The sequence below is a fragment of the Triticum aestivum genome, chromosome 5A (assembly GCF_018294505.1).
Source record: "Triticum aestivum cultivar Chinese Spring chromosome 5A, IWGSC CS RefSeq v2.1, whole genome shotgun sequence".
Classification (NCBI taxonomy): domain Eukaryota; kingdom Viridiplantae; phylum Streptophyta; class Magnoliopsida; order Poales; family Poaceae; genus Triticum; species Triticum aestivum.
The window spans coordinates 537,878,628-537,893,973 of record NC_057806.1 but is presented as its reverse complement, the minus strand read 5'-3'; the positions used below and the strand labels follow the sequence as shown (position 1 = coordinate 537,893,973).

The following is a 15,346-nucleotide window of genomic DNA, read 5'->3' as shown; positions in this document are numbered from 1 at the left end:
ATTTTTTCAATCTTTTGCTAACTCTGGTGTAGTACTACACCCGAGAGTAGCCACTACTTTTCGTTTTTTTAGCCCGTCATGAGGCCTGCCTACTGGAATTAGCTGCCTCTCTAATGGTGGCCTAATGCATTTTTTAAAACTTCCCCACTTGTACTAACATATTCTCAATCTACTAGAGGCTACATTATCTTTGCCTACAATGTATTGTATTGCTTTTGTATGTTGATGAATATGTTGACAATCAATCAAATACCACAATCTTCAAATTAAATGACATCCCTATACACTGTAGCACGTTGAGCAGGGTGAAGAGCATTTACATGCCATTCATTTGATTTTTAGTGCAGTTGCGACTTGCCAATGTATCTTCATAGTTGAGAGCAAGGTTGAAAAGTATTTTTTTTTGTAAACAAAAGAAGAGTCGACACATAGTTCATCATCGCTTCACTATGTACACACAAACAAGAACATACAAGGGCAATACGGCATCACGTTCAGATGGACGCCATCACGCCAACACACTAGAAATTTACCACACCCTGCGTAGCCGCCCCGGCCTACCCCATGCATGCCTTTGACTCTCACGCGGCGCCGTCGACGCGGGCCTTGGTGACGCCGGCGCAGGCGTCGACGAAGTCGCCGTCGATGAAGTCGGTGGAGAAGACCTGCAGCTTGCCGCCGAGGCCCCTGGCGAAGGCCTGGGCGATGAAGAAGCGCGCGAAGCGGTGGATGCGCCGCGTGACCGGCTCGACGAGCAGCACCGGGTTGTCGGTCTGCGGCGTCAGCGTGTTCTCCACCCGGTAGAGGAACCTCCGTGCGGCCGCCGGGTCGGGCTGCTGCGCGAGGGACGCGAGGTTGCCGTCGAACTTCTTCTCCGGCAGGTCCGTGTTGATCCAGTTGTCCCTCAGGTACCCGCCGCTCCACAGCGGCCCGCCGCGCGCCGGCGCCGGCGAGTTGCGCGGCTTCCACACGCAGATCACCCGCCGCGGCAGCAGCTCGGCTATGGTCTTGCGGAACACTGCCTCGTCCTGCGGGATCAGGTGCTCGCCCAGCCGCTCCACGAGGTACTTGGCGAACTCCGGCGGGTCCTCGTGGCCGAACTCGGTGCGCACCTCGAGGACGAGCACCTCTGAGGCGGTCTCGGACAGGAAGCGCCGCACGTCGTCGATGACGACGTCGACGGTGTAGCTCGCGACGAGCGGGCCGTGGCAGACGCGGCGGTCCTTCTGCACGCGGACGTCGAGGAGGCGGCAGCCCGTGGCGAGCTGGTGGTAGACGGAGAGCGACTGGCACTGCGCGAAGGGGCGGGTGACGAAGGGGACGCCGATCTCGGCGGTGGCGGAGTTGTGGGTGCCTGGCCACACCACCTGGTGCACGCGCAGCCGCTCCGGCCCCAGCTCCGCCATCCACGTCTTGCGGTCGGCCGGGCGGTGCTCCGACCCCGGGAAGTCCTGGCCCGAGGCGGATTGGCGCCTGGTCAGCGCCTGCTGCTGGTTGGCCACGTCCTTGACGCGGTTGACCTGTCCCGAGAAGAAGGCGCCTATGGCGGCCATCCTAGGTCTATGGAAAGAAGAGCTAGCTGGCTCCAATGGAGTTCTGACCTGGATCGTGGACGCTGCGAGCTCGAGATCAGCGTGTCTATCACCTGTGCGTGTGACGACGACGAGCTAGCTGCGGCGGAGATGTATATGGCTAATCGTTGGTTTGTTGCGAGCTCGGAATCGGATGGATGCTAGGAGGAGGAGGAAGCGAGGCGTGTTGTTTGTTGGCCGGACTGACTGGCCTGGCGTTCTCTTGTGGCACGGTTGACCTGGCTAGCTCTGATCTCGACAGATTGTATTGTATACGTAATCGTACTACGGAGCACGTCGTTGAGCTGGATATGGATTGGTGGCGCGAAAACACGAGCTTTAGCTACGGATGGGCATGGACATGTCCTAGTCGGAGATGCACACATATACTGTATATGGCTGTTGATCGACTTTGTTAGAGCTCTAGCTGGCACCCACATGGCAAACGTGCGTGGTCAACAACCTTCTTGATTTCATAGTAGGAGAAAGGAGCACATGATTTCTTTTTGTTAGATGGATGGATGGAGGAGGACTCGAGGCAAGTTCTTTGCGAGCGCGTTTCCATTTGTTAGTTGGTCTGACCGGCGTTAGGTAGATGCTGTGCTACTGGCAGGACGGCCGAACACCATTCTTTTAGAAAGACGAGACCATCCAGGATGAAGGTATATTTTTATAGAAGAAACTTTAGGGCATCTTCGACACATTGTATGTTAGAGCAACTCTAGCAGATCCCGCAAAAGCCGTCAACCTGCAAAATTCCGGCGAGTATGCAGGTTCGTCCCAATTTTTTGGCCAGAACAGAGCCCGCATGCGAGCTCGGCCCAATTTCCCGGCCGGAACAAAGCCTGCATACTCGTCCGACCCGTAATTTTTTTTGCCGCGGACCCCCCTCTCCACATTTCTCGCCGCCGGTGACCCCCTTCCGCCTCCAGCCGCCATGTGTGGCCGCATGTGGAGCTCCGGACGCAGCTCCGACAGCAGATCCGGCGACGGCAGCGACCTCGAGCGCGAGCGGCGCGTCCGGTCGGACGACGCGAGGAAGCACGGAGCGAGGAAGTGGACCAACTGCGGCCTCTCTCCGCCGCCGAGCTACGCAATTCCCCACCCCCACTCTTCACATTTCTCACCGCCAGTGACCCCCTTCTACCTCCAGCCGCCATGTGGGGCCGCATGTCGGTGTCAAAATCAGCCGATCTCGGGTAGGGGGTCCCGAACTGTGCATCTGAGGATCGAAGGTAACCGGAGGCAGGGGACACGATGTTTACCCAGGTTCGGGCCCTCTTAATGGAGGTAATACCCTACTTACTGCTTGATTGACTTTGATGAGTATAGGGGTTACAAGAGTTGATCTACCTCGAGATCGTAATGGCTAAACCCTAGATGTCTAGCCTGTATGATTATGATCGCCCCTACGGACTAAACCCTTCGGTTTATATAGACACCGGAGGGGCCTAGGGTTGTACAGAGTCGGCTTACAGAGAAATGAAACTTCATATCCGAACGCTAGAGCTTGCTATCCATGCAAAGGAGAGTCCCATTCGGGCACGGGGGAAGGCCTTCTATCTTGTATCTTCACGGCCCATGTCGCATAGCTCGGGCGCCCGGGGACCCCCTAATCCAGGACTCCCTCAGTAGCCCCTGAACCAGGCTTCAATGACGATGTGTCCGTCGCGCAGATTTTCTTCGGCATTGCAAGGCGGGTTCCTCCTTCGAATACTCCAAAGCAGCTGAAAAAAGAACTATATCAGGCTCTGTACAGTAGTTAAAACCCTGAACCATAAGGGTGAAATACTTAAACAAAATAAGTCATGTCTACCGACAGCTTTTTTGGCGAGATGTTATGTTCTGGCCTTATTATTATTTCAAACCGTTTTTAGCCTCCCGCTTCGTGTTTCGGGCGCGGTCTTCATTGACACGTCTTGTCAAAGTAGAGATCGTGTCCCCTTATTGCGGGATTCTCATCAATACGGGTTTGGGTAATCCAACCGTGCCGTTTGCACGACCCCTTGGGAATAGGCGGGTTTTAAGGCTTGTGAGTCAAGATGGCAACGGGGCCCCGAAACCCGTGTCCCCGTGGGTTTTTACCCTATTAGGGGACGGGGATGGGCGTCTTTTCATCCCCGCGGGGTTGTTGTTGGGCACATTATACAACCCGACACGTTTTGTGGGTTTGCACCCATTTCGGTAGTCCCCGAACCCGAAACTCGGTAAACCCGGCAAAATACATTTTTTACCAACCAGTGCTCCTGCGCGGCCCAACCCAAAACTATCGAGCCCCCCCACCCCCTAGTGTCGAAGGCCAAACAACCAGTATCGCCCGCTCCTTTCCCCCTCGCTCGGGCCCTCATCTCTCTCTCCCACATAATACCTAACCCTAAACCTAGGACCCCAGGCGCCGCCTGGCTCGATCCCATCTCGCAAGATCCGCCGACCACGATCTTTGCTGGCGAGCCTCCTCCCTCCACGTCTTCTCCCCTGCCGCCGGTCTGATCTGGAGAAAGGGCGTCGCCACCGGTGACGAACTCAATGGTGGCCTCTTCACGTCCCAAGTCGGGTTGTTTTTTGTTGAAATTTGCTCTAGTTATGCTACTGAAATGTGCTTATTTTGCTGTTAAAATGTTATTCTTTGTCGCCACTATGTTTGTTTAAATATTTTGATTTTCTTGTGGGTTCCCCGCGGGTTCCCCGAAACCCGATGGGTTTAGGGGACGGGCGGAAAACTAGCCCCGCGCACGGTGGTGGGGACGGGGACGGGTTTGCGATTTTCTCGTGGGGATGGATTTGGGAAGGTAAAACCCGATGGGTTTCGTCCCCGTTGCCATCTGGACTTGTGAGGGGGACACTTGATATTCACTGTCTTTATAGGAGGATAAGGATCCATCTTTTTACCCCACGCCTTCTTCTTCCTCAGCCCATCCGCCCTTGAGCTCTAGCGCCCAAGTTTCAATCTTTTCCGTCCCCATCAAACACTCCATCCATGTCCGGATCCAACATGCAGGGCAAGTGGATGGCTTCCTCCGTAACGGAGAAGGACATCAAGGAGCTCTGTGAGGCGAGATACTTGACAGCGGAAATCCAACACAGGCTCCCTGCCAAAGAGCAAGTCATTCCCACTCCGGAGCCCAGTGAGAGGGTTGTATTCATCCCTCATTTCCTCCGCGGACCGGGGTTTCCTCTCCACCCATTCGTTCGCGGTCTCATGTTCTATTACGGGCTAGATTTTCACGATCTAGCCCTGAACTCCTTCCTCCACATCTCGGCATTCGTCGTCGTGTGCGAGGCATTCCTCTGCACCCCCCACACTTTGGCATGTGGCTCAAGGCTTTCAACGTGAAGCCGAAGGTGGTCGACGGAGAGCACGCAGATTGCGGCGGCGCCATGGTGAGCAAACTCCCCAACATTGCCTGGCCCAGAGGGGCCTTCATGGAGACCGTCAAGACATGGCAGCAGGAGTGGTTCTACATCACCGAACCCCGCGGCACCAAATGGGCGGCCGCTCCTGCTTTCAGATCCGAACCCCCGCTGCGGCTTGCATTGTGGACCAACAAGGGTCTGGACCGGGGATCATCCGACGAGGTGTCGAAGCTACAAAAGCGCATCAAAAGTATCATAGACAAGGACACCAGCCTCACTGACGTGATCCAAGTGATGCTCATCCGCCGAACCCTTCCCTGCAAACGCCGGCCTCTCCGCATGTGGGAGTTCAATCCGAAAGGGCTGCGGACCCTGCAGAGATTCTTCGGCATGACACACGAAGCAATCTGGAAGCTGCTCTTCAAGACTCAAAAATCGTGGCCACAGATGTCCGAGGAAATTGGCCTTGATTGCAATCATCCAGTCTCCCCGGTAAGTACTAAATTTCCGAACATAACTTAGTTCATAAATCAAAGAAAGGGGGTGCACTGAGAATTCCATCCTCTTAAACAGGGCTAGACCAAGAAGGCGGAGCGGATCAGGTGTCCGGCTCCACTCCCTGAAAACCCAGCTGATCCTCTATTAACGAGGATGCTGGTCCCGACGCCCTATCAAGCGCCAGAGAAGAAGGCAAAGAATAAAAGCAAGGAGGCCAAAGGTGGCCTCCGCCGTAAAGGTTCTTCGGACGCAGCGTCCGGAGAGACCGAAACTCATTCCTCCCATGAGGAAGATGAAGAGGAGGAGGAGGAAGAGAGCAATTCTCCCCCGAAGCGGAGGAAGAAGAAAAGGGTGGCCTCTGTAGACCCAGAGGCGAAGGCGCCCAAGAGGGGGAAAATATCCCTCCCGGACGGCTTGGATTCGGATGCTGAAGCCATCCCCGAGTGGCGCCCCAGGCCGAAGCCCCTCGGCGCGTCGTAAGTATACGAGGGTGCCTTTCATATGCCCAATCTTTATGATTGTAATCTAACACACCTTTCGGTGCAGTCTAGCCTGTGATCTCCCCCAACAATCATCGGAGGGGAATTCTTTGGATCCGGGGATGATGGAGAGCGAGTCGCCTCCGCGAGCCTCCCCGTCTATCGCCACGGACGACACCGAAGTATTGTCCCGAAGGGCCTCTCTCGGCCAAGGAGCGGTACGGGAGGCCGCCGAAATGGCGCCAGAGGGTAATGCCTTGGGCGCCAAAAACACCGGGGGGGGGGGGGACAATCCCCATGGAGACTAGTGGAGAGGGCCTTGATCAGTCCGGCCCCCAACCGAACACCGTTCCGGAAACCCAAGTGGCTCCGGAATCGAATTAGCGACCCCCTTCAAGGAAGGGGGAGCGCCAACTCCAGCGGCGACCTCCATTAATGCAGAGGCGCCGAACACACTGATGGAGGCACTTCAATGCGCTTCTATCGTGGAGGAGCACCGCACCCTGATGGGTGTGGTGGTTGAAAAGGTTCAGTCCGCCAAGAGCGGTATGAACGAGGCCTTCACTAGCCTGTTAACATGCTTCGAGGTATGCGATGTAATATTCATGACTGCTTTTCATATGAAAAATGTGCCTGTATATAGACAGTGGCCCCTGAGACTCTGTTTGTCTTTTTGAAAAAGGACGAACAGAGGATCGATAGTATTAGATAATGTACTTTTCTATTTTGAGAAGAAGGCTTCACTGTTAGCGGCAATCGCCCAGGCCGCCAAAGTAACCGAGCTCAAGCGTAAGCTGGGGCTGGCCGATGAGGATCTCGTCCGCATCAAGAAGAGGTTTGATGAAGCGCAAGGTATGCTTCAGAATATCTCATCCATGCCTGTATTAATATACAGATTCTGAGTCGAAGCTCATGCGCTGCTATGTGTATGATTGCAGGTAGTGCTGCTGCGGTCGACACCCTGAGGGGTGAACTTGGCCAGACGTTGTATAAACCAAGGCTTTGTAATATATTCATGTTGTTTATCGTAAAGTGTTTTCCTCCTGTGTGGCCATTTTCTATCTTTGAGAGTTTTCCAGTCGTCGGCTTCAGCCCCCACATAGATGAAGGAAATATGCCCTAGAGGCAATAATAAAGTTATGGGAATTTTTCAGAGTACCGGGGAGTTACGGGAATTCACCGGGAGAAGTAATGGGCCTTATTGGGCTTTATTGGAGAGAGGGGAGAAGGGCCAAGAGGTGACGCGCGCCTCCCCCTGCCAAAACCGAACTGGACAAGGGGTGGGGGCGCGGCCCCCTGATACGTCTCCAACGTATCTATAATTTTTGATTGTTCCGTGCTATTATATTATCAACCTTGGTTGTTTTATATGCATTTATATGCTATTTTATAAGATTTTTGGGACAAACCTATTAACCCAGAGCCTAGTGCCAGTTTCTATTTTTTTTTGCCTATTTTAGGGTTTCGAAGAAAAGGAAAATCAAACGGAGTACAATTGACCTGAAACTTCATGGAACTTATTTTTGGACCAGAAGAAGCCCAGAAGACTTGGAGTGCACGTCACGGGACCTATGAGGAGGCCACGAGGCAGGGGGGCGCGCCCACCCCCTCTGGGCGTGCCCTCCACCCTCGTGGGCCCCTCGTGGCCCCCCTGACGTATTTCTTCCGCCTATATATCTCCATATACCCTAAAACGACCGAGAAGCACAATAGATCGGGAGTTCCGCCGCCATAAGCCTCCGTAGCCACCGAAAGCCAATCTAGACCCGTTTCGGCACCCTGCCGGAGGGGGAATCCCTCTCCGGTGGCCATCTTCATCATCCCGATGCTCTCCATGATGAGGAGGGAGTAGTTCTCCCTAGGGGCTGAGGGTATGTACCAGTAGCTATGTGTTTGATCTCTCTCTCTCTCTTTCTCTCGTGTTCTTGATTTGGCACGATCTTGATGTATCGCGAGCTTTGCTATTATAGTTGGATCTTATGTTTCTCCTCCCCCTCTACTCTCTTGTAATGGATTGAATTTCCCCTTTGAAGTTATCTTATCGGATTGAGTCTTTAAAGATTTGAGAACACTTGATGTATGTCTTGCCGTGCGTATCTGTGGTGACAATGGGATATCGCGTGATTCACTTGATGTATGCATAGGGGTTCGCACACGTTTTGGTGACCAACTTGCGGGTTCAGCCCATGAACCTATGCATAGGGGTTGGCACACGTTTTCGTCGTGATTCTCCGGTAGAAACTTTGGGGCACTCTTTGAGGTTCTATGTGTTGGTTGAATAGATGAATCTGAGATTTTGTGATGCATATCGTATAATCATACCCACAGATACTTGAGGTGACATTGGAGTATCTAGGTGACATTAGGGTTTTGGTTGATTTGTGTCTTAAGGTGTTATTCTAATACGAACTCTAGGGCTGTTTGTGACACTTATAGGAATAGCCCAACGGATTGATTGGAAAGAATAACTTTGAGGTGGTTTCGTACCCTACCATAATCTCTTCGTTCGTTCTCCGCTATTAGTGACTTTGGAGTGACTCTTCGTTGCATGTTGAGGGATAGTTATGTGATCCAATTATGTTATTATTGTTGAGAGGACTTGCACTAGTGAAAGTATGAACCCTGGGCCTTGTTTCCTAGCATTGCAATACCGTTTACGCTCACTTTTATCATTAGTTACCTTGCTGTTTTTATAATTTCACATTACAAAAACCTTTATCTACCATCCATATACCACTTGTATCACCATCTCTTCGCCGAACTAGTGCACCTATACAATTTACCATTGTATTGGATGTGTTGGGGACACAAGAGACTCTTTGTTATTTTGTTGTAGGGTTGCTTGAGAGAGACCATCTTCATCCTACGCCTCCTACGGATTGATAAACCTTAGGTCATCCACTTGAGGGAAATTTGCTACTGTCCTACAAACCTCTGCACTTGAAGGCCCAACAACGTCTACAAGAAGAAGGTTGTGTAGTAGACATCAAGCTCTTTTCTGGCGCCGTTGCCGGGGAGGTGAGTGCTTGAAGGTATATCTTTAGATCTTGCAATCGAGTCTTTTAGTTTCTTGTTTTATCACTAGTTAGTTTATAAAAGAAAATTACAAAAAATGGAATTGAGTCTACCTCATACGCTTCATCTTTTTAATATCTTTTGTGAGTATGATGGAAAGGAAAATTGTGCCAAAGTGTTAGAAGAATAATGCATTAAAATGTTTGGCACTAAATATTTGAATGATGAGCATGATTGCAATGTTGTTAGTATGAACTCCTTGAATATCCATGGTACTAATGATGATTGCACTAGTTACGATGAAAATGTTGTAGGGTTTCGTAGTAATTTCAAAAAAATTCCTACGCACACGCAAGATCATGGTGATGTATAGCAACGAGGGGAGAGTATTGTCTACGTACCCAACGCAGACCGACTGCGGAAGCGATGACATGACGTAGAGGAAGTAGTCGTACGTCTTCACGATCCAACCGATCAAGTACCGAAACTACGGCACCTCCGAGTTCGAGCACACGTTCAGCTCGATGACGATCCCCGGACTCCGATCCAGCAAAGTGTCGGGGAAGAGTTCCGTCAGCACGACGGCGTGGTGACGATCTTGATGAACTACAGCAGCAGGGCTTCGCCTAAACTCCGCTATAGTATTATCAAGGAATATAGTGGCTGGGGCGCCGCACACGGCTAAGGAATTGATCACGTGGATCAACTTATGTGTCCTTTGGTGCTAGCCCTGCCCCTCTATTTATATGTTGAGCCCCGGGGTCGAAACTTGGAGCAAAAGCCTCCTCAAAGTCGGTTTTGCCCGAAAGGCAAGAGTCCCACTCGGACTCCAGGACCAAACGCCACAATCCTTGGCGTCTGGCCCAGACGCCATGGGCCTCGGCGTCTGGCCCAGGGCCAGACGCCAGGGTCTCCGGCGTTTGGCCCCCTGGCCTCCGCAAAACTCCTTTTGCACCGACCTAAAGCCTCATGGGCTTGACCCCTTGGCCTAACCATATCATCCAATATATGAATCTTTACGTCTCGACCATTTCGAGACTCCTCGTCATGTCCCCGATCTCATCCGGGACTCCGAACTCCTTCGGTACATCAAAACATGTAAACTCATAATATAACTGTCATCGTAACCTTAAGCGTGCGGACCCTACGGGTTCGAGAACAATGTAGACATGACCGAGACACGTCTCCGGTCAATAACCAATAGCGGGACCTGGATGCCAATATTGGCTCCTACATATTCTACGAAGATCTTTATCGGTCAGACCGCATAACAACATACGTTGTTCCCTTTGTCATCGGTATGTTACTTGCCCGAGATTCGATCGTCGGTATCCAATACCTAGTTCAATCTCGTTACCGGCAAGTCTCTTTACTCGTTCCGTAATACATCATCTCACAACTAACATATTAGTTGTAATGCTTGCAAGGCTTATGTGATGTGTATTACCGAGAGGGCCCAGAGATACCTCTCCGACAATCGGAGTGACAAATCCTAATCTCGAAATACGCCAACCCAACATTGACCATTGGAGACACCTGTAGTACTCCTTTATAATCACCCAGTTACGTTGTGACGTTTGGTAGTACCCAAAGTGTTCCTCCGGTAAACGGGAGTTGCATAATCTCATAGTCATAGGAACATGTATAAGTCATGAAGAAAGCAATAGCAACATACTAAACGATCAGGTGCTAAGCTAATGGAATGGGTCATGTCAATCAGATCATTCAACTAATGATGTGACCTCGTTAATCAAATAACAACTCATTGTTCATGGTCAGGAAACATAACCATCTTTGATTAACGAGCTAGTCAAGTAGAGGCATACTAGTGACACTCTGTTTGTCTATGTATTCACACATGTATTATGTTTCCGGTTAATACAATTCTAGCATGAATAATAAACATTTATCATGATATAAATAAATAATAACTTTATTATTGCCTCTAGGGCATATTTCCTTCAGTCTCCCACTTGCACTAGAGTCAATAATCTAGTTCACATCGCCATGTGATTTAACATCAATAGTTTACATCACCATGTGATTAACACCCATAGTTCACATCGCTATGTGACCAACACCCAAAGGGTTTACTAGATTCAGTAATCTAGTTCACATCGCTATGTGATTAACACCCAAGGAGTACTAAGGTGTGATCATGTTTTGCTTGTGAGAGAATCTTAGTCAACGGGTCTGCCACATTCAGATCCTTATGTATTTTGCAAATTTCTATGTCAACAATGCTCTGCATGGAGCTACTCTAGCTAATTGCTCCCACTTTCAATATGTATCTAGATCGAGACTTAGAGTCATCTAGATTAGTGTCAAACTTGCATCGGCGTAACCCTTTACGACGAACCTTTTTCCATAATCGAGAAACATATCCTTATTCCACTAAGGACAATTTTGACCGCTCTCCAGTGATCTACTCCTAGATCACTATTGTACTCCCTTGCCAAACTCAGTGGTATGGCATACAATAGATCTGGTATACAGCATGGCATACTTTATAGAACCTATGACTGAGGCATAGGGAATGACTTTCATTCTCTTTCTATTTTCTGCCGTGGTCGGGCTTTGAGTCTTACTCAACTTCACACCTTGCAACACAGGCAAGAACTCCTTCTTTGACTGTTCCATTTTGAACTATTTCAAAAATTTATCAAGGTATGTATTCATTGAAAAATCTTATCAAGCGTCTTGATCTATCTATATAGATCTTGATGCTCAATGTGTAAGTAGCTTCACCGAGGTCTTTCTTTGAAAAACTCTTATTCAAGTATCCTTTCATGCTTTGCAGAATAATTCTACATTATTTCTGATCAACAATATGTTATTCACATATACTTATCAGAAATGCTGTAGTGCTCCCACTCACTTTCTTGTAAATACAGGCTTCATCATAAGTCTGTACAAAACTATATGCTTTGATCAACATATCAAAATGTATATTCCAACTCTGAGATGTTTGCACCAGTCCATAGATGGATCGCTGGAGCTTGCACATTTTGTTAACACCTTTAGGATTGACAAAACCTTCTGGTTGCATCATATACAACTCTTCTTTAAGAAAACCATTAAGGAATGCAGTTTCGACATCCATTTGCCAGATTTCATAAAATGTGGCAATTGCTAACATGATTCGGACAGACTTAAGCATCGCTACAGTTGAGAAAATCTCATTGTAGTCAACACCTTGAACTTGTCGAAAACTCTTCTGCGACAAGTCGAGCTTTGTAGATAATAACACTACTATCAACGTCTGTCTTCCTCTTAAAGATCCATTTATACAATATGGCTTGCCGATCAACGGGCAACTCCACCAAAGTCCACACTTTGTTTTCATACATGGATCCAATCTCATATTTCATGGCCTCAAGCCATTTCGTGGAATCTGGGCTCATCATCGCTTCCTCATAGTTCGTAGGTTCATCATGGTCTAGTAACATGACTTCCAGAACATGATTACCGTACCACTCTGGTGCGGATCTTACTCTGGAAGACCTACGAGGTTTGGTAGCAACTTGATCTGAAGTTTGATGATCATCATCATTAACTTCCTCACTAATTGGTGTAGGAATCACTGGAACTGATTTCTGTGATGAACTACTTTCCAATAAGGGAGAAGGTACAATTACCTCATCAAGTTTAACTCTCCTCCCACTCACTTCTTTCGAGAGAAACTCCTTCTCTGGAAAGGATCCATTTTAGCAACGAATGTCTTGCCTTCGGATCTGTGATAGAAGGTGTACCCAACAATTTCCTTTGGGTATTCTATGAAGACGCACTTCTCCGATTTGGGTTCGAGCTTATTAGGATGAAACTTTTTCACATAAGCATCGCAGCCCCAAACTTTAAGAAACAACAGCTTAGGTTTACTGCTAAACCATAGTTCATACGGTGTCGTCTCAACGGATTTAGATGGTGCCCTATTTTAAAACGTGAATGCAGCTGTCTTTAATGCATAACCCCAAAACGATAGTGGTAAAGAGATATCATAGATCGCACCATATCAAATAAAGTGCGGTTACGACGTTCGGACACACCATAACGATGTGGTGTTCCAGGTGGCGTGAGCTGTGAAACTATTCCACATTGTTTTAATTGAAGACCAAACTCGTAACTCAAATATTTGTCTCCGCGATCAGATCGCAGAAACTTTATTTTCTTGTTACGATGATTTTTCCACTTCACTCTGAAATTCTTTGAACCTTTCAACTATTTCAGACTTATGTTTCATCAAGTAGATATACCCATATCTGCTCAAATCATCTTGTGAAGGTCAGAAAATAACGATGCTTGCCATGAGCATCAGCACTCATTGGATCACATACATCGGTATGTATTATTTCCAATAAGTCAGTAGCTCGTTCCATTGTTCCGGAGAACGGAGTTTTAGTCATCTTGCCCAAAAGGCACGGTTCGCAAGCATCAAGTGATTCATAATCAAGTGATTCCAAAATTCCATCAGTATGGAGTTTCTTCATGCGCTTTACACCAATATGACCTAAACGGCAGTGCTACAAACAAGTTGCACTTATCATTATTAACTTTGCATCTTTTGGTTTCAATATTATGATTATGTGTATCACTACGATCGAGATCCAACAAACTATTTTCATTGGGTGTGTAACCATATAAGGTTCTATTCATGTAAACAGAATAACAATTTATTCTCTTACTTAAATGAATAACGGTATTACAATAAACATGATCAAATCATATTCATGCTCAACGCAAACACCAAATAACACGTATTTAGGTTCAACACTAATCCCGAAAGTATAGGGAGTGTGCGACGATGATCATATCAATCTTGGAACCACTTCCAACACACATCGTCACTTCACCCTTAACTAGTCTCTGTTTATTCTGCAACTCCCGTTTCGAGTTACTAATCTTAGCAACTGAACTAGTATCAAATACTGAGGGTTTGCGATAAACACTAGTAAAGTACACATCAATAACATGTATATCAAATATACTTATGTTCACTTTGCCATCCTTCTTATCCGCCAATCACTTGGAGTAGATCCGCTTCCAGTGACCAGTCCCTTTGCAGTAGAAACACTTAGTCTCAGGCTTAGGATCAGACTTGGGCTTCTTCACTTGAGCAGCAACTTGCTTGCTGTTTTTCTTGAAGTTCCCCTTCTTCCCTCTGCCCCTTTTCTTGAAACTAGTGGTCTTGTCTACCATCAACACTTGATGTTTTTCTCGATTTCTACCTTCGTCAATTTCCGCATTACGAAGAGCTTGGGCATCGTTTCAGTTATCCCTTGCATGCCATAGTTCATCACGAAGTTCTACTAACTTGGTGATGGTGACTAGAGAATTCTGTCAATCACTATCTTATCTGGAAGATTAACTCCCACTTGATTCAAGCGATTGTAGTACCCAGACAATCTGAGCACATGCTCACTAGTTGAGCGATTCTCCTCCATCTTTTAGCTATAGAACTTGTTGGAGACTTCATATCTCTCAACTCGGGTATTTGCTTGAAATATTAGCTTCAACTCCTGGAACATCTCATATGGTCCATGACATTCAAAACGTCTTTGAAGTCCCGATTCTAAGCTGTTAAGCATGGTGCACTTAAACTATCAAGTAGTCATCATATTGAGCTAGCCAAACGTTCATAACGTCTGCATTTGCTCCTGCAATAGGTCCGTCACCTAGCGGTGCATTAAGGACATAATTCTTCTGTGCAGCAATGAGGATTTAACCTCAGATCACGGATCAAATCCGCAACATTGCTACTAACATTTTTCAACACAATTTTCTCTAGGAACATATCAAAATAAACACAGGGAAGCAACAACGCGAGCTATTGATCTACAACATGATTTGCAAAATACTACCAGGACTAAGTTCATGATAAATTTAAGTTCAATTTAATCATATTACTTAAGAACTCCCACTTAGATAGACATCCCTCTAATCCTCTAAGTGATCACGTGATCCAAATCAACTAAACCATGACCGATCATCACGTGAGATGGAGTAGTTTTCAATGGTGAACATCGTTATGTTGATCATATCTACTATATGATTCACGCTCGACCTTTCGGTCTCCGTGTTCCGAGGCCATATCTGCATATGCTAGGCTCGTCAAGTTTAACCTGAGTATTCTGCGTGTGCAAAACTAGCTTGCACCCGTTGTAGATGGACGTAGAGCTTATCACACCCGATCATCACGTGGTGTCTGGGCACGACGAACTTTGGCAACGGTGCATACTCAGGGAGAACACTTCTTGATAATTTAGTGAGAGATCATCTTATAATGCTACCGTCAATCAAAGCAAGATAAGATGCATAAAAAGATAAACATCACATGCAATCAATATAAGTGATATGATATGGTCATCATCATCTTGTGCTTTGTGATCTCCATCTCCGAAGCACCGTCATGATCACCATCGTCACCGGCGC

General features: G+C 47.9%; 1 protein-coding gene across 1 annotated transcript; it reads right to left on the bottom strand.

Annotated features, from left to right (window-relative positions):
- Window positions 1-386: 386 nt before the first annotated feature.
- On the bottom strand, window positions 387-1,908 carry LOC123107552 (uncharacterized). Its single transcript, XM_044529524.1, has one exon. It carries the CDS (start codon window positions 1,551-1,553, stop codon window positions 582-584), a length of 972 nt encoding a protein of 323 aa, XP_044385459.1. The 5' UTR covers window positions 1,554-1,908; the 3' UTR covers window positions 387-581.
- Window positions 1,909-15,346: the final 13,438 nt, after the last annotated feature.